At 35.8% G+C, this 20218-nt stretch overlaps 1 protein-coding gene and 1 long non-coding RNA gene across 2 annotated transcripts in view; both read right to left on the bottom strand.

The window, feature by feature from the left end:
* Positions 1–379: 379 nt before the first annotated feature.
* GABRA6 (gamma-aminobutyric acid type A receptor subunit alpha6) lies at positions 380–15318 on the bottom strand. Its single transcript, XM_078066820.1, has 8 exons — positions 15286–15318; positions 14723–14790; positions 12550–12770; positions 12382–12464; positions 11710–11853; positions 11146–11298; positions 9568–9827; positions 380–1799 (listed from the first exon to the last, which is right to left on the bottom strand). The coding sequence occupies exons 2-8, from the start codon at positions 14723–14725 to the stop codon at positions 1524–1526; spliced, it is 1140 nt and encodes a 379-aa protein (XP_077922946.1). The 5' UTR covers positions 14726–14790; positions 15286–15318; the 3' UTR covers positions 380–1523.
* A 60-nt stretch (positions 15319–15378) lies between these two features.
* The window catches only part of LOC144381089 (uncharacterized), a 117070-nt gene continuing 112230 nt past the window's right edge, over positions 15379–20218 (bottom strand). The window contains exon 3 of the long non-coding RNA XR_013445607.1: positions 15379–15500. This is a non-coding gene — a long non-coding RNA (uncharacterized LOC144381089). The remainder of the gene's footprint in view (positions 15501–20218) is intronic.

The following is a 20218-nucleotide window of genomic DNA, read 5'->3' as shown; positions in this document are numbered from 1 at the left end:
TGTAGAATTTTTGCATTTTTCTGGATTAAGTCAAGAGTAGTAATCTCAAAATAGTTCTTTCTGGGTTCATAGCTCAGGGTGACCTCAATGATATTTAAGGCCCAACAACAGCTAATGAAGGGTTTATCAATTTGGACAAACGACACTACATGCTTTTTCCTATGCCTCGTTCCTGTTTCCCTAAGACTATTTATTCTATGTGGGAGAAACATGGCTACAGTCAGCATCAGGAAGAGCGGGGATAGCAGAAAGAGAGAAAAGTAGTCTCATTCATTTATTTTTCAGCTTTACTGAGGTATAATTGACAAAATTGTAAGGTACTTAAAGTGTACAATGTGATGATTTGATATATGAATACATTAGGAAATGATTCCCCTCACTGAGTTAGTCAATTAACATATCCATCACCTCACATATTTACCTTTTTAATTTTTTTTTGCTGAGAACAGTTAAGTTCTCTCTTACCAAACTTCAGTTATACAATACAGTGTTATACTATAGTTACCATGTTATTTATTAGATACTCAGACTGTATTCATCTTATAATTGAAAGTGTGTTGAGTGAGCAGGAAGGAGATGAAATATTGATTCTGAATATAAATTCGACTCCCTGTTTAGAGTGAGGTGACTGAGCCCACCTGTCCTGTACCTTCTACTTGTCAGAATCACCAGGGACACTAACATTGAGTAGAGGTAGCCTCTTCATTTCTTCATACTTAAGAAAAGTCTTCTCCCTAGCTTTATTAAACAGAGAGAACCATGTTTATTGTTGTTTTCTTTAGTGGTATACATAGAAACGTAGAAAATATGAGATATAGCCACAGTCATAATAGAACAAGGCTTCATTATAGTTACAATTTTTTCTACAATTTCATGGGATTATGATGAGCATATTATTTTGAAAGGAGAGCTTACTGAGATAAAACAGCACTGCATTGCAGTCCAACTATGTAAAGCTATGTACATATGCATACTTATTTATTTATTTATTTACTTATTGAGGTAAAATAGCATCACAACAAATGGCTAAGCTCAATACAGGCTTGATACTGAAAACTATTTTATTAGCATAAGGGCCTCCAACATACTGGTATTAACCTATTGATAAATATTTAGACTATTTATATTTTGCTCTCTTTGACAACTAAGCCGAAATAAACATAGTTTAAGGCAACCTTTGGAAGTGTCAGCATTTCTTATTTTATCTTCTTTGTGGTAAATGCTATTCACAGTGACAATTAAAATATTGAACAATGAAGGACAAAGATTGGCAAATTCATCTTGAGTTCATCTTATTCTCTTACCAGTTTTTTCTCTAACATACAGAAAAGTCATATTTTTCAACAACCTTCAACTTACAGTTTTGAGGAGTAACATTAGTGCTTTTTGGCCCAGACGTGCTTACTCAAAGCTATGTGTTACAGATTTTCAGTGTTCAGAAAAGCATCTATACAAGTGTTAATGCTATTTAAAAAATTTCAGAAAATGAGAACTTACAGAATACAAGTTGTCCTGGCCTCAAGCTATTCAACACTGCTGCTCACTTCCATCGTGTCTTTGGAAAGATAAACTACCCAGTATACAAGGTTAAATCCTGCAAATGCAACTGGGAAGAGAATCCGAGAATACTGGTCTATTTTACTGGTGCCTCCAAAGGCTGGAGAGAGTGGTGGGGGTGTGACAGGTGTTGATTGTAAGATAGGAGCTCTGGTGAGGACTTTGCTGGCCTCAGGGGATGGAACTATTGGCAAAGTCAGAGAGGTGATTCTTTTCTTCAGATGATACTTGGAATCAGGATGCTGTAGGGAAAAGACATAAATATTCAGCCTAGGTAAAAGACTAGAGATCACTTAGTTATTCACTTTTTCACCATGAACAGATATTTATTGACTACTTACTATGTAAGATAAAATATTAGCAAATTCCTTTTTTTAATATTAGCAAATTCTTAGTATTTGATGGTGCTACTTTTCCAAGAAAGTGGTAAAACAAATTTAAAAAAAATGATTTGCAGCCATCCAACATCCTATAATTTCATACATCAGCAATTGATGCCAAGCATATTCCACGTCCCAGAACCTGTGTTGACCACTGGGCCATTAGGAAGAAATGAACCAGGTTGCAAAGGCTTATCCACCCCCTTCTCCTCACTGGTGATGCATAAGCCTATAGGGCAATGTGTGTGGGCAATGAGAGGGCATTTAAATTTGGAATATATGGACAATTAATTAATACAAGAAAATATAACAGTTCAGTTAGTTGATATCATTCTTCTAGCCTACATCCTCATCTTCACAAGTTCATATATTTGAACCAGCTGAGATAACAGCAACAAAAAATATTAAGGTGCTCATGTATGTGAAAACCAGTGACAAAGTGGCAATACCCTTAAACTGAGTGGGATGACTGTTCATCCCTTGAAATACAACTGCCTCTTAAGCCCAGAAGTTCTATATTGAGAGCTTTCTGCTTCCCATTCAGAACTTCTCCACTGGTCTCATCTTCCTCCATCCTAAGTCACCAAAAAATGATTCATTTACTGACCTCAGAATTGTCAGAATTATTATATGTTCTTTTTTATCATTAGAAATCCTAAGACAACAATTTTTAGTCCTGAAAAGGATATTTAGCACATTAATTGTTAGGTGAAAAGGCTAAGTCCAGAGAGTGGAGCTGGAAATGCCTCGCCCGTAGTCACACAGCTAGTAATAAACTACCCTGGTCAAATGCAATGCTTGTTTCATCATCCCCACATTTTCTTGTCTTCACTCTAAAGTACTGGGTGTAGTTCAGAGACTCTAATTCTGTTTGCTTTCGACTCCTTTCATACTGTGGAGACTAGAGGACCTTGCTCTGATTTGTATCTTTTCTTGTCTATATCCTGTAATAGTCACTCTCCTTGTGACCAGGTTGCCCTTGCTGGGTCTCTGCCTTCAAACACGTGCTGTACATTATCTCTGCTCTTGTAAAACTGCCTTGTTTTCTCCCTGGCAACAAAATCACCACTTTGATGCCTGGCAGGGTATGTTACTCACATGGGCAGACTCCCGTGGCTTTAGCCAGCCACCCCGCAGAAACAGGATGAGGCAGCCACCTCCCCTGTGCCGGCTGAGCCACAGGACCAGAATGACCTGCCGATGTGGTGACATTTGGAGTGCGAGAAACAGCGATTCCAAAAACCTCTTCTCTCTGTATTCCCCTTTCGAATTTTGCTGTTTGATTTGTCATGGAATTTACTGAGTATCTAAATAATACTAGTCATCATTGAGAGTTCAAGCCCAGTATGCATTTAGAGGCCATGGGAAAATCTCCCTCTTCACCGAAAACACAAATGAGTCTCTGATTTCTCATGACCGTGGTGAGTTGCAAGGAAAGAATATCTTTACTTGTTATGTGTTGGCCCAAGATTGTGCTAGGGACTCTTGACATAATTAAATAAAGAAGATAGAAGGTAGAAGATAATTTAAAATAGTAGAGGCCTCAGTCTGCTGATCTTAGGAAATAAGTGACACTTCCTACTAAAAACATGTGACAGCTAAGGACTGCTGTGCCCAGAGTCACGAGTCAGCATGTGGATAGGACCAGAGTAGTGATATTTTGGTCTCAGTGCATGCTGCCTGTCTTAGAGAATAAACATAACACCTTCTTTCCAGAGTTTCTATCATGTATCTCAGACTCTGATTTGAAGTTTCAGCCATTAACAATGTTATTGAAATATTCTCCACCTGAAAGAGCAAAATGTGTTACTGTTTCATTTTCCAAAAAGAGTTATCCTCCTCCCAGATACATGGAATATTAAAATATTTTACTCTAGTAAAATTTCTAAGGATCATGATGGAGTAAAATGAGGGCAAGCCTGTGGAGCAGATACTCTTTCTAAACTCATGATTTTTCATAGCATGCATTCCCTGTGTTTATTTCTTTTTTTAAGGAGAAAGAGGGCAGACATGAAAAAGTTCGTTGAGACAAAAAAGTAATTATAAAACATAATCTACCATAAAGATGTAAGGCATTGTTTTATCTTCCCCTCTTTAGAGCTGTGGGGGAAAAAATTTAATTGTCAGTCTTTTGGCATTGTCACAATGTCACACATGACTTAATAAGAATTACCAAATGACCCTTGTCCAGAGTTAAGCAACATCACTCAAAAATACCATGAAAAATTTAATAGCACTAGCCTGGAATGAAAGATCCCCTACAACAGGATTCACCCTTTCCTCATCTACTTTTCCAAACAGTCTCTATGGAGGGTTGTGTAAGAGTTAAGAGAGGACAAGAGAGTCAGAAAGCCCTCGATTGCAATACCATATATACTACTTACCTGCTATATGTAGTTCCCATCTTTAAAGCTAGGGAAGATTATTACTTTCTCTATAAGTTTTTCTTTTCTTTAAGAATTTGAGAAAGAAAATGTAAGGTATAAATTTATAGATAAGATAGATGGATAGACATTAGATATATATAATATATATCATAGATATACTAGAAAGAGAACACTTTTTTGCCTACTTAGATGTTATAATTTGTTCAGCAGTTATCACATTCTTCCTTGTAAATATTATTTCTGTTGCACCTTATCTCCTTTCCTGACATGAAATCTCCTTATTGGTAGAGGGCATATTATTTTCAAGTATAAGTGTTCCACGGTGCCTAGTCAGTGCACAGAACATAGTATGTGCTTAATAAGCATATGCTGAATCAACAAATGAATGAAAATATAAACATTTCCAGGATTTCTTAGAGTAATCAGGCAAGGAGAAGAAAATAAAAATTTTGATGATTATTTTACATTATATTTTAGTGTATTGTTTCATATTACAAGTACCATATATAAATGCTTACAATTGACAAGCACTACACAGCGTTTTGCATGCATTATTTTGCCTATTCCTAGAAAAAAAACTATAATGTAATATTATTATTTTCATTTTAAAGATGAGCAGATGAAGGCTTGAGTGGGAAGCTCACGCAGTAACTGGCAGTGTCTGAATGTAATCACTCTCGGATGTTAAGATCACACTCTTAATAATTATTATGGTTTCTTCCCATGAGCTTTAAGGTTCAGGGCATGGTTTCTCAAACACAGAACTATTGACATTTTGGGTAGGATACTTTTTTGTTGTGGAGGATTGTCCTGTACATCATAGGATGTTGAGCAGCATCCCTGGGTTCTACTTCTACCCACGAGATGCCTGTAGCATCTCCCCGCCCCCCAAAGCTGTGACAACCAAAAATATCTCCAGACATTGCCAAATATTCTCTGGGGAGAAAAGCCACCTACCACTGAGTACCGCTGGCTTGGAGTAACAGATATCTCAGTGTCCAGCAGCGGCTGGGCGTGTTTCTAGCAGGCAGCAAATGTGATATGTTCAAGGAAATGCAAGAGGCCTGGCTAACCTACATGCTGGATAATCAGCTCCTGCAGAGTTGGGAATTGGCAGTACAGGAAACTGGACCCCAATTTAGAAGAATCACATTGAATTTCTGAAGTGAAAAGAAAGCCAATTTTGCAAGCCATTCAAGATACAGGTTTGCATCAGACCCCGCCTGTTCTATTGTAACCCCGGCAGCTTCAGCTGATGGTAAAATAGGTTTTTGTCAGAGTCCAGATGAGGGCTCAGCTTGGGGCTGTCACTGTTTTGAGTGGAACACCTGTGGTTTTGAATTTTTCCAGGGCTCCCCTGCTGCTGAATGCCATCCTACTTTGGGTATTTATAGAGCATTACCATATTGCAAAGGTACTTTGAGTCAAACTGGACTTTATGACAATCAATTATTTGATGTAAATATAAGACATTTGTAAAGTACTTAAAGCAATTTTTATACAACATTCAGTGAGTCTAATATGTTAAAGAAGAGGGGGCAATGGGTTACCTCTCAAGAGAGATATTCTAACCATGGCTGCATTATCCAATGGACAAACAAAGCACCTGGTTTTAGAACCAGCAAACAAGGGCACTAAATATAAATTTGAAAATATTTAGTACTTAATATTTTTTTAAAAACTATTATATTAATTATTGTGGAGGAAATAAGAATTTCAAATCAAATTTTCTTGCATCTAAATAATAGCTGGTAGAATTGGGACAGAGACAATTCCAGAATTTCTATAAAGAAGCAGCTTATTGGCAGCAATCTGGTGGGTCTGTGGTGCTAAGTGCATGTCTAGAAACCATATTGGAATGTTTGGAGGGTAAAGAAGGGAATATTGGATGGGGATTTGATAGAAGGTATGGGGAAAGAACTAACCACCTACACCCCTTATCTAATCCACCCTACCCTCTCTATAAGTTATGAAATAGCACAACCATGGTGAAGGGACTCAGAGTCTCTGATGGGCTTAATTCAACCCTTAGTTCTACAGAGTAATGACAGTCTTCAAAGAAATCTCGGCAATATTTGGAAATGGGAAGTAAATCTTTCAGTATTCTATGCTTCATATCTCTCTACATAGGTGGAAGGCAATATGATAATGACCCAGCAGATCATCCCAACCTTGAAAGGGAATATAGAAAGGATATGTCTTATTTCCCTCTCTATTTCCAGGTTGCTAGCAACTGACTTAGTGTTTCCAGAACAGGACCAGGCTAATCCTTCTGTTCTCAGCTGAGGAAACACTTCCTCCAGAATGATGATCCCTCCAGGCTGTGTTAGGTACTCTTGCATGGCTCTTCTTTAACCACTATACATCTCTAACCACAGCCTTTATCATAGTGTATTGTTATGGCTCATTGGTTTGTCTTTCTTCCTGTTCAGCAAGAAGCTAGTGAGGGAAGAGGCCATACTGATGTCATACACTAATGTATCCCCAGCATTCTACAAAGGATATGGAACATAAGAGCATCTAACAAGTGCTTATAGTATGAATAATTCATTGAAGACGTAGGTACTCAATAAATGGATGCCAGATGAAAAGGAAAAAAAAATAGTGAATAAACAATGTAATCAGTATAAATATAATTATTGTCCTGACGAATGAAATTTTGGCCAATTTTGTTTGTAGATAATTTACCAAGAATGTCACACCTCCTGTGAAAAAGGAAAGCCACACTGGATGTGTCGATGGGTGGGAGGAATTCATTCTTAGGAACATAGTAATGAGAGTTTAGACCTTTAAAATAACAAGGAAACTAGCAAAACATCCAAAAAGTGATTGAGGTCCAAACTTGGTCTCACACACAGAATAAGTATACCCCAGACACATAATAATTTATGATACATGAAGATAAGAATAACTCTCTAATGCCAAGACAGCATACCAGATAAAAGCAATAAGGAAAGGTACCATAGAAGCAGGAAAGAAGCTGTGGGTAATTTGTTCTCAAAATCTAAAACAAAAAACAACAACAACAAAACCCGGTATCTAGTTCCAAATGCCTTAAAACCAGAAAGATCATTAGTAAACTAAGCACTTCTGATGATTTAGTTTTAGATGTCTCTTTGGGTTTGAGTATTAGATTTAAAACCCCTGAATTTCTTTGTCTTTATTATATTAAATTTCAAGGTCAAAATCAAAGTGATAAACTTTTTCCCATATTCATTCTAAGTAGTTTCTTGTGAAAAGCAATTAGGACATTAAAATATAACTTAGAATCACATGAAACATCTAAGCACTTAATTTTATTTCAACCTCACCACATTGGTTTGCTATTTCAATGTCCAACTTACTCAGATAACATTATTTTGATTACAACTGAATAGGCGTTTTTAAATGTCATGGTATTTGAAAGAAAAAATGGCCTAGCAATCATAATATATACATTGTGTTGTATAAATTGCAAATGTATAATTTATGTTTGTTCCTTTACATTATATAAAACAAATTGCCAAGGTTTGACATGAATAAATAAAATGAAAATGTTCTTTGTAATCATCTATATTTATTTTTGGTACCTACAAGGTTTGTATTGTTAAGTTTGCTTATTTTGGTTTTTATTTTTATGCTTTGACCTACCCTTTCAGAAACAAAATGCTGCTTTTCATTGCCTTAAAATGTTTTAAGTGAAGCCAGGTTTAGAAATAAAATTTTTCATAAGAAAAAAGTCAACTTGCAAGAAAAAAGTACTTTGAGATGATTTAAATGCATTTTTTTAATCCAGCTTCCCAAAGGACCTGCTCATTATGTTACTATTTTAGAATTGTAGAAGATAGCTATATGAAGACCTGAGATCTTAAATTCCATCTTATTAATAAATTATATCTTTAAAATAAAAGACAAAGAGAATACTAACTCTCTGCTTTCTCCAAGGGTTTGAAATCATATTTCTCTCAGGAATACATATTTCAAAAAAGTTGAAGTAAGGAAGTTGGTCTTTCTTTTATCTCAATATCAGATCAATGAACATATTCAAAATCATTGGACTTATTTTTTTATCTTGTTTCTCATGAATTTCTCTTTTCAATTTTACTGCATTTCTGGAAGGAAACAAACTGCATTCTGATAAATATGAATTCTTCATTTATAGATATATGTTAAGGTGATATGTGACCACTGGGCAATATGTTGATTATATACCCATATTAATACAGATGGCTTATAACATAATAACTTTTATTTTTACAAACATAAACTAATTCTCAAAAATATTTTCTGAAAAAAATTATTTTCAAGTGTTTTGGATTGAGTCTTCAGACTATCATCCTTTTGCTATAAAATTTATATTTTTATGGCCTTTAAAAATACACATATATAAAGAAAACATCATTAGGTCAAGGGAAGAATTTTGGGAATGACCTCACATTCTGAAAATGTTTTATCTTGTGGTGTGCACTCTTTTATATATCAGCCTTTGAGGATTGTTGGAGAGGGGATAGTCTCTGCCTCTGTAAATCTGTGTGTATTGGACTTCTGCGATCAATTCCTAGCTTTTCTACCGACTAGTAAATAACATCTTCCCTCCCCGAGATACTGTTTTTGATTTGTAAGCAGAGGTAATTAGCCTGGATCACTGGATGGGAAACTTTTTTTCTTAATTTTATAGGTATTTATCACTGATTATAAGTCTTTGAATAAAAACACTTTAAGATACATGTATTTAATATACAAATGTGAACATGAGTGTTTTCATGAAAATCAAAAACCGTGCTTATGATTCAGCATTCGTAGAACCTAATATTAACATCTTGCCTTCATGGAATGAAGTAGCAAGCAGATTTCTAACAAAAATTGTCCATTCTATAGGAGTCCCTGTTTATTTCCCTCAGACTCTGAAGCCTCATTAGGAACTTTTTTTTTTTCACTTTATTCTCCCTAGTTGGTATAAGTAAACCTGTTCAAAGGAAACATCTAAAGGCTGAGAAGAATGTTCTCATCTCCTCTGAGAGCTCAGAATCTGCTAGTACCGGTGAGGATGATAAAAGAAGAATGCCAAAAGTTTAGAGCAAAGATAAATGAAGGATTATTGCTTGTTTTTTTGCTATGAAGTAGGAAAAGAAGTTGGCCTTCGAATCAGAATTATGTAACTTGTGCTCAACTAATAGTACTTTTGGACTATTTAGTTGTTTGTGATCACTGTTAGGCTGCCTTTTCCTATATTGATGGGTAACATTAGAAAAGTAAACAATTACCAAAACAATCTCAGCTTCCAATGGTTCGCTGGCTTTTGATATTGTCACTGGGGGTGAGGCTGCAATCTGTGCCCTCCTTTTGGCCTTCTGTGTCTGAAGATTGGTAAAGTAGTTGACAGCCGCGAACTCAATAAGAGCTGAGAAGACGAAAGCAAAGCAAACAGCTATGAACCAATCCATAGCGGTTGCATACGACACTTTTGGCAAGGAGTGCCGGGCACTGATGCTTAATGTGGTCATGGTTAAAACAGTGGTGATCCCTAAAGTGAAAAAGAATAAGAAATGCAGTATTAGCATTTGGAATCCAATAACAACATCAAATGAGAATGTGTCAGTGGATTAAACACTCTGCAAATGTAATTTTTGTTCTTGTTTTATAATTGTTCACAATTATTATCATAGGTATTACATTTTTGTATGTTTCAATACCTAGTAAGGTGCCATATACACCATAGTTGCTCAAAAAATATTTTCTGATTTGATTTAGTTTAACTATTATAAAGTTAAACTCATGAATAATTCTAGTTGTGTACTTCTTAAGAAAATTTACAGCAAATTATCGTATAAGTACTAAAACCTTGAATTCCTGGTCAGTTTGAATAGCTGATAATATCTATCAACATATTTAAGAAGTCTATTTAGTATGAATAGTAAACATAAAATTAGGTTCCTCATTTTTTTACATTTCTAGCTTGGTTTTAAGGTAAAATATTTACTCATGAGAAAATAATTTCATCACTCAGTCACCAGCAGTTTTATATCTTGTATAATAGTTGGGGAATATATGTAATTTGAAGATGGTCAACATCATTATATAGATATTCTTTTATAATTTGCAGAAAGAAATCTATTTTAATATAGTAAATTAGAAAGTCAAAATTCATCTGAGATTTCAATTCAACTCAGGTCTTCGCTATGAACCTTTCTAAATGTATAATCATGAAAACTCAGAAAAAGTTGGATTTTGTTATTGATGATACTTTCCATTACAACTCTTTTTCTCAAAATTAATAGTGCTTCTACATATCAAAAATGGAACTCAATATTTAGGTTGAACCATGGGAAATTGGTTATATTTAACTATTTTTATATCTAGAAAAATGACAGTTTCTTATGGTTCACCTAATTAAAGCAAGATATCATTTATATATTAAATATAATTTATATATTAGGTTTCAATATCTTTGCCTTTCTTTTCATGGATTTACATGTCAGTTTTTACTTTTCTGCTTTTCCTTAATTATGAAAAAGCAAATTGAGATTTAAAAAATAAGTAAAAAAAAAAAAAACACTCCTAAATAGGGCACATGAAAGTCACAGGAATCCAGCCAGAATTCTTGCCAAGACAAATGTTTTCGTGAATTCACCACATAGCTTGGGATAATCTAAGGGTCATTTAATATCATACATATGCCTTAATGAGATAGGAGTCTATTTCCTTTGTGGATTGAAAAAGTGCCCTAGTGTGAATATGCCCCGAACATTCACAATTCCCCGAACATTCACAATTCCCCCAACATATCACAAGCAATAAGAGCTGGAGGATGAGTGGAAGTATAGCCAAAGAGTGAAGCATACCAAAGACAGTTCTAGCTGGGACAGATTCCTTATTAATCCAGAAAGACACTTGGGAAAGAATGACCGTCATAATGCAAGGAGTGTATATCTGTATCATGAAGTAACCCATCTTCCTTTGCAAGTGGAAATAAACTGTCATTATTACGTATTCACCTGTTGGAAAACACGTATATCAGTATTATTGCTGTTGACAGTGTGCAGAAAGAATGCAGCTGGAAATAAATCTTGCAGATCTTTAAATTAACATGGGCTGGAATAAAACAAGTAAAGGCATATTTCATTGTATGACAAAGATACTTGATCAAGCAGATGATAGATACATCAGCTCATTGTTTTTGGTCGGGTTCTTTGTGTCATATACATACAAAACTATTTATTCCAAGGTTACACAAATCTTTATATGCACATGGTTGCAAAATCAATTTTAAAGAATGCTACTCATCACTTCAAAACAGCAAGCATAGCTGAGGATGGCTAATGCAGAGAAGAAAAAAATAGATATTTTGAAAATGTGCATGGGAGTCACCTTGCTGAATTACATTCATTAATTGGTCTAATTCTTACCTGTGTTAGATTTAATTGTCTCACTAGATACTGTTTGTCCAATCAGATCGTACTGGAGGAGACTTGAAGATTCTTCTGGAACTTCGACTGAGTAAAGTGGTCCTTTTTTCCATGTATATATGATTTCACTTTTGGGGTAAGCATCTGAATTTTTTAAACAAATTAAACAAAGCAGTGAATCTGACTAGTTGTGTTTTTTTTCAAAGCAAATTTTTTCCATATAAAAAAGAAATACAAACATAAATTTTCTTTAATGTTTTTCTTAATCTGGGTGACTAAAGCCTCCGACTATTTACAAGATTGACAGACATGATTAAGTAAGTATATTCCTGGAATCACACTGAGAGTATCATAGCAATATTTCTCTTTTGCTTTCTGGTCTCTGACTACAATCAAATAATTATATATATGTATTTTTTTAAAGACTGCTGCCTTTATTTATTTATTTAGACTTATTTATTTATTTCAGAGAAAGGGGTGGGGGAGAGGAGACAAGTAGACTCCCCACTGAGCCCAGGGAGTCCTGAGATGGGGCTTGATCCCAGGAGCCTGAGATCATGACCTGAGGTGAAATCCAGAGTTGGACACTTAACCGACTGAGCCACCCAGGTGCCCCAATAATTACATATTTTGAATGCATTATTTGACTTTCAGAAGCTTTTTGTAACTTACAACTCCCAAACTTGAGTGGACAAGCATGCCCATCCATAGGAAAGTTAACCAGCCTCATGGGACAGTCAGCATTGATGGTAAGCCTAGGGACATTGAAATAAATGGTTCCAAGTTAGTATGTTGGACAAATCATTTGGGTTAGAGGAAGTTGAATTGGGGAAACCTCACCTCATGGTATATAAAATGGTTCCATTCTGCATTATTCTGAAGAGTTTATTAGGGGTTGTCATATTGTGTGCAATTGATTTTTTGCCATTCCTGAAAAAAGTGTCAGGTGTCCAGATTTTACTGACCATCAAGTTATTCAAACTCAAAATCTCAATTGGCCCCCCAAACTTCAACCTCTCATCAGTCCAAGTCTGGCGGAAGAAAACGTCCATTGTATACTCCTAGGAGAAAATAAGATATTCATGAAAGCTGGGGAGATAGTTTATTAAGAATAGTTTATTCACTAGCTTATATCCCCAATTCTAAAATTTAAGAAATAAAAAACTTTTTATGATAATAACCTTCAGAGAACCTGTGATTTCAGGAAATTATTATTTTTCTCAAACTCAGAGTTTGTAATATTATCATAAAAGATGGTGCGATGTTGTGCAAACCTCCCTCCTGCACCTTGACCCTCTTTAACAATCTTCTTCTTTTCTATCAGTCATCCACCTCTCCATCTATTGACCTATTAATTTCCCCTCCATAAATTTAGAAAAAAAATATGAAAAGATTTACAGTCTAGGTTTTGTGCTGGTCTTCCTACCATTACTTAGTCTAACCATTCCCCTCAATGCCTTGTTCACTTTCAAAGGTGTCTCCTAACACCATGGTACCATTTAGCAAACTTCCAAGGATAGGTAAACTTTGCTTGATAAGTGTACTCTGGTTGCACATCACAATAATTTTATATTATTCTGGAGAATATAAAAGCAAATGTTACCATGATTACTTAGAGCATCATTTAAGTATCCATAATTAAAATTTTGAGTTTTAATTTGTGGCTTTTATGAAATAACATTAGAAATCTTAAGAATTATGGTGAGAGCCATTGCAAAAGTCAATGATAATTAAAGCTTGTAAGTATAACAAAATATTGCCAATAATTGCTTTGCCTACTTTATGTGTTCCTGTATGAGACCTATTACTGCAAGTTGTGATTAGATTTTCAAAATATAATTTGACACACAGTATATCCATATAATAATGATCCAGGCAATAACAAGTCTCCACTGTACAAATATACTTAAATAATGAGACACATACATAAAATGAAGTGCCAAGTGTTCCCCAGACTTCAATAATATAGTATAGTATGGTTGTGGTTATTTATATTTGGGGTGAATCAGTACTAAATGAAAAATATGATAGTAAAATAATTGAGGATTCTGGATAATGCTGACCCTCCTTTCTTTCAAGTCTTAAGACATTTATCTCTTAAATAAAGTTCTTCTCCCTCTCCTTCACTTCCTCGTTTTCTTTCTTACTTTTTTCCCTCCCTTCCCTTTCCCTTCCTCTGGTACTCCTTCCTTTTTTTTCATCCCTTCTTGCTTCTTTCTTTTCTTGTCAACTCAAAGATCAGAAGATAAAAAAGTCTCCAATAACTATTTATCCAGAGCAGCATTTCCCTAATAAACTTTAATGACTCAACTATTTAAAGAGTTATATTCATTTTGATTTTAGTATTTATATTTTACTTTTAGGGGGAAATGGTACCTGAAAACTGTGAAAAAAATATCATGATGCACTTTGTCCTAGCAGACTAGTTCAGATTTTCATTGCCACTTACTATAAATACTCTCTTATGAATCCTACAGCCATCTGTACCTGGAACAGAGTTCCCAGAACACCTACTGGTCCATTTGCAACACAAAAGGTACAAAGCACTAGCTTTTCCAAATGATGCCCTTTACTGTTTTAATAAAATATACTGAAAATGACGTGCTACAGGAAACAGCTATATTTTAAGTTTCATAGATACTTTCAATATACTCTTACGTGACATATCTTTGTTGATTTTTCTTTTTTCTATTCTAAAAATTTACCAGGACTTCATAAAGATGGGGAAAATCTTATCTTTGTAGAAAAGAATCAGTGCATGATATGTGGTCCAAAGAGAGAATAGAATCTTAGAAAGTCCCTCAGGTTAAAGTGTTCAAGCAGAGCCCTAGTGAAAGGTGAAGGAGATTAAGCCAGTAATCTGCTCTAATGACCATGCCCTCCCAGCATGAGTACACATATTGCATTAGGACTCTGGAGCCAAGCTTGGTAACAATGCCCAAGATCATTAGTTCTGGGACTCTGCCCTCCCGCCAATAAGTAAAATTACCCTCCCCACTCAGAGCTCACTCACCATCTCCACGTCTGACACGGGCCCAAAACTGGTCACATAAATGTCTGTTTTGACTTCAGTGACAGCACCTGAAATTAGCCCAGAAGAATGGGGGCAAATATCACCAGTGATTTTAAGGACGCTGAACTTAGTGACCCTACCACAAAGTCCCTTTTCATGGTCAGAACCTGCAATCCATCCTAAAGGAATCCAGTAGCAGGAGCCTTTGGGTTTTTCAACTCTGAAAACTCATACGAGTTGCATTATTTTGAAATTTTTCTGGTCAATTTGGGGAATTTAAGGAATGGAAGAGAACTAAGTTAGTATTCTCATAAAAATTATAACAATAAGTAACACATCTTATCGTTTTTTTGGGACAAATGCTTAGGAAAGTGCTTTAGATGGAGAATCTCATTCTACACTCACACAACTCTATGAGGCAAGCACTGTTCATACTCCCACACTACAGATGAGGAAGCTGAGGCTTAGAGGGTTCAAATAACATGCATAGAAGGTCACAAACAGAGGAAGGGACAGAGACTGGACAGGAACACGTGGCCTCTCCCAGTACCCCTGCACCTTACCGCTCTGCTATCCTTATGAAGCGTCTGGCTCTTGGAACAGAGGGAAGGGGGAAAGAGAGTAGAGATGTTTGGTTGAGTAAGGATGCTGCCTCTCACCTCCAAATCCCGGCCGCAGCCGGTTGTCATAGCCTTCAAGCAAGTTGTCCAGGATACGACTGATGTTTTTGGAGTAGAAGTTTCCTTCATCTTCAAGTTTCCCTAGGGTATTTTCTACCCTGTGAGTAAACAGTCCATGATCCTCACTCCCAGGCTCAGAGAGAATAGGCTGTTCAATCTACTCATCTATCCCACCACAAATACATGCCACACCACCCAGGCTTCTTCCATGATTTGGTATAGAAGTCACCCAGTAGGTATGTGCTTTCGCTTTCCTCTGAACTAAAAGGAAAAATCAGAAAAAGTCTTACTCACCATAGAATAAGGTACAGCCAGGACAGAGGCGACGCCATCCTGCAGTGCTCTGCAGTGCCCAGTTCACCCTCCTCCTGGGTTCTCCTCCCTCTTAACAACCCCCCCCCCCTTTGCCAATCAACTAGAGTAATCTTCCAGACCCCTCATATCTCTTTTTCCTGTTTGTGTCCAGCCAGTAATCCGTAGATGAAGAGGTTGCCAGCAAAACTTTAAATGTTCCCCTTGCTCTCTTGTTCTTGCTTCTGCCTTTTCATGTAGAACAAGGTGGCTTGTGGTCTTAGACTACATCCTGTTGGACACTCAGACTCTTCTGGTGGACTCACTTGGGAAAGGAGAGTCTGAAGGGACAGTGTATGGTCGGAGAGCGGTGACAATAATCGAATAAGGCATTAGGGGAGATTAGAAGGAAGAAATCCACGGCTAGTTTTGGCATGGAATTAGCAGGGCCCTGTGAGGAAATCTGGAAAGCAGTGGCATCTCGCTGAGTGAGATTATGTTCCAATGGGCTCAGCATTTATTATTTCTGTGGTTCACAGAAGGATTCCTACACAGCTCTTACTGCTTAAAAAGTCTAACAATATTGAGATCCTTTTGGGTTCTCTTTCTGATTTCATCATCTTTAATGCATCAGACACACCTTTCCTCTGCATTTAAAAATTGTCCCTTATTATTCTTTGAAAAGTGTTTATAATATACTAGAACAATGCCTGGCTGTCTTGCTATTGGGTTAATATTTTTTAAGTACTTTGCTGATCCTTCTTAAGATACAACATCTCAAGCTAAGCCATAAATGGGTCCTACCACTATCTTTAGAAACTTGGCCAGTTTCATGGATGCTGCCTATTAGAGACAATGTCCGGAAATATCTGATTAAGGTTATCCATGTAGAAATACTGTAAGAATAAAACATCCATGGACATGGTTAATGATGATGTTGCTGGCACTATTTCACTAGGCTTGCCACAGGTCAAAAGCAAAATGTTTGAACCCAAGAAATAGCATTCTCTGCCTAGTCTGGTAGATGGAAGTTGACGTAAAAGAAGTCACTTTAAGCCTTAAAATTTTAATCTTTAAGTAATTTAAAATAAGAATAAAGAAAAGCATTGTGAATCTCTCTCTCTCTATATATATATATGTAGAGAGAGAGAATATATATATATATACATATATATATATATGTATATATATATATATTTTTTTTTTTTTTAAGTTTTCTTACATTGTTTTACTTGTGCTAAGCTGAAACCTGCACCCTGGTCCTAGCTCTCACCTTTGAAACCATACACAATAATTTGTCAGGGAAAGAGCACATGGCAGCCATTTAAACAAATATATCTATCATGTCCTCTCAAATTTAAGCTAAACATTCCTAAAATCGGGCGCCTGGGTGGCTCAGTCGGTTAAGCGACTGCCTTAGGCTCAGGTCATGATCCCGGAGTCCTGGGATCGAGTCCCGCGTCAGGCTCCCGGCTCGGCGGGGAGCCTGCTTCTCCCTCTGACCCTATCCCCTCTCATGCTGTTTCTCTCTCTCTCTCTCAAATGAATAAATAAATAAAATCTTTAAAAAAAAATTCCTAAAATCTTCTCTTGTTCCTTACAAGACCTGGCTTCCATATATCTTCTTATTCTTTTCACTCTAAACTTACTCTAACTGATGACCACAACACATTTTCAGCTCCCATTGATTGTACAGTTACAGTCTAAACCCTAACTATCTGGTATATATGATGCTATGAAATAATTCTCTGTTCATTTTTACTACAGCTTACTATTTTCATTCAAGCATAGGACTATGTATTGATCTCTGCAAACTTGCATGATTTTTTTCTATCAATATGTGTATTATCCATCTCTGATTTCTATCATCAGTGAGAAAACTTAGTGAGGTGTTTAAGACTGGATGTTTTTATATGGTTAAAAAAAAATGATCATGGGTGAGTTGTACCTACTCCTATAGAATGGGCATGTTTTTCTCATTAAAATTATTTATTTAAAAGAAACAAATAATAGGTCACATTTGTCTCTAAAAAGAAGATTAACTCCTTCTACTATCACCACCAACAAGGTTTGTGTATAAAATAACTTATAAAGACTCAGGGGTGATTAGAGGAAATTGTTGCACAGAAAAAGCAAACTTGGCACCAAACACTAAGTAGTACTTTCTATGATATTAGAGAGCCATTAGTCTTCTCATGTATAGAAGGGGCTTGAACCAAAGGATTCTGGTATTTATGTAAGTACTTCCCACCTAGTAAGAACTTGAAACATTTCCTGTCTGTGTTAGAAACTGTTATGGGGAGCAAGTCAGTCTAAAAATAATAAATGCAATTTAAGACTGTATCAGTGAAAATTAACATAATATTAATAATAACTACCAAATATTTAACATTTACTATTTGCCTAGAATTATGTTAAGAAGTCCATATACTCCAACTCATTCATGGCTAACACAAAAATATATGAGTTGTCTATAATTGAGTCCATTTTGTAAATCAGTAAGTGTGTAACTTGCCTAATCTCACAGCTAAAAAATGGCAGAATCAGAATTCAAAACTGGGTATAAGCTAAGGCCACTGGACTGAACACAGTGAAAAATAAGGTTCCATTCTATTAAAGAAATAATTTCTAACTGTGGTACTTATCCAAGATGGAACGAGTACCATAAAAGAAAATGAGTTACCTGTTAACAAAATATTCAAGTATAGCATAGAACACCATGGGTAGGTTTCATGGATGTATGTTTCAGGAGGAAATGACATAATCCCTAAGAACATACAGTCAGAGATTGAGGCTATTTGGGGTCATTGTGAGGAAGAGCTGTTTGGTAGAGACCTCGAGTGAATATTTGGATTCAAAGATTCTGTGATGGAATTTCTCTGAAATGATGTGAGAAGAGTGATTTAAAGAGGTTCCTAGTGGTAAAATGTATCTTGGTGGTACACTGGAGGAGAAAAATGGAGAGATAACTGCTAGGCTGTACTAAAGGAAGAAAAAAAGTGGTAGAATATGATAATAGTTAATAGTTACTGAATGCTTACTATATGTCAATCATGTACATTGATATTATCTCTAATCCGTGCAACTACCTTGCAAGGTAGCAATTTTTATCTTTATTTTACAAAAGGGTAAAATAAGGCTCACAAAAGATATATAACTATCTTAATGTCCCAGAGCTAGTAATTATCTCTAATTCCAAAGTATACGCTTTTATACTTGATGCTTTACATATGATAACTGATTCTGTTTTCTGAAGTTGGGGCTCTTAAACTCCCTGGACCAATAATATTTTTTATAGTGTTAAGGGATACTTGATCTCTCTGTGGGCACTAGAAAATTTCAATGCAATACTGTTTGGGAATCCAGTGCAATAAGAATAAAATTGCACTGGGAGATAAAGGACAATAAAGAGAGAGTCCTCTGGTCACCAGCTTTAAATTGTTCTGGCTTGATTACCAATAGAATGTTGAACACATTCTAGGGCATGGAAGTAGAGGCAGGCAATATCAATTTCAAATCTTAAAACACAAACATGGAGGGACCAATAGTCATGTCCAAAAGATCACAGGTCTATAAATTCATGATTTATACTCTTCAATTTAATGCTTATTTATTAAGTGCTTGATGACTAGCACTTGATGCTGAGGATATAGAAATTTTAAAAAACAATGCTTACCCTCAGGAAGTTCATATTCTAGATGTTAATATCAACATAATAGAACTGATAAGATACTGAGTACTAAACATGGTTAATTACTAACCATGTGCAATGGAACAGAGTAAAAAGGTATCTGTGTGTGGGGGTGGTGGTCAGTGATTATTTCATGAAAGACACAACATTTGGACTGAGCTTGAGACGTTGAATAAACTTTTAATAGATTAGGAAATGCCATTCCAGGCTGCATGATGAACTTAGAGGGGTGGCAATTCATGATATATTTATAAACAGCAAATAAGTCTGAGAAACTAGAAAATAGGAAACAAAGAATACAATGGATAAAAAGTCTGGAAGATAAACATAGTCCAATAGATAGAGATTTCATGCTTCTCACTGGAGGATTTTAGAAAACCCATGGCCATGTGTAGCAGACTACGATGGAGTTGTCTAAGGAACTCATATCAGCACTTTTTCTCTGAGACTTGCCCTACTATTTCTTAGGGGTAGGGACTTAATTTGTCATGCTTGTACTGCTTGATCCTGTATCAAGCTTCTGTTGATTGTATCACTTTGGTATTAGCTAACTTGGGTTCATTAGCAGGCAAGTTACTTAGGCAAATTATTTATTATCTTGAGGTATTATCTTCATCACTTATAAAATGGAATTACAGAATCTTGATGAGGATTACGTTAAAAATGCATTCAAGCCTTTATCACAGGAAATTGCCCATGGTAAACAAGAAACAAAAACACCCATCAACATCACTACTAATATCATCACCCATAATCATCATTGTTACCATTTTTGGCCAAACCGATTTTTTTTCTCCAGCTTTTAGAAATGAAGCAAAAAAATTAGAGATTGGT

This window comes from Halichoerus grypus, chromosome 2, assembly GCF_964656455.1.
Source record: "Halichoerus grypus chromosome 2, mHalGry1.hap1.1, whole genome shotgun sequence".
Classification (NCBI taxonomy): domain Eukaryota; kingdom Metazoa; phylum Chordata; class Mammalia; order Carnivora; family Phocidae; genus Halichoerus; species Halichoerus grypus.
The sequence above is the reverse complement of the archived record's forward strand: the minus strand, read 5'-3'. Positions and strand labels throughout refer to the sequence as shown.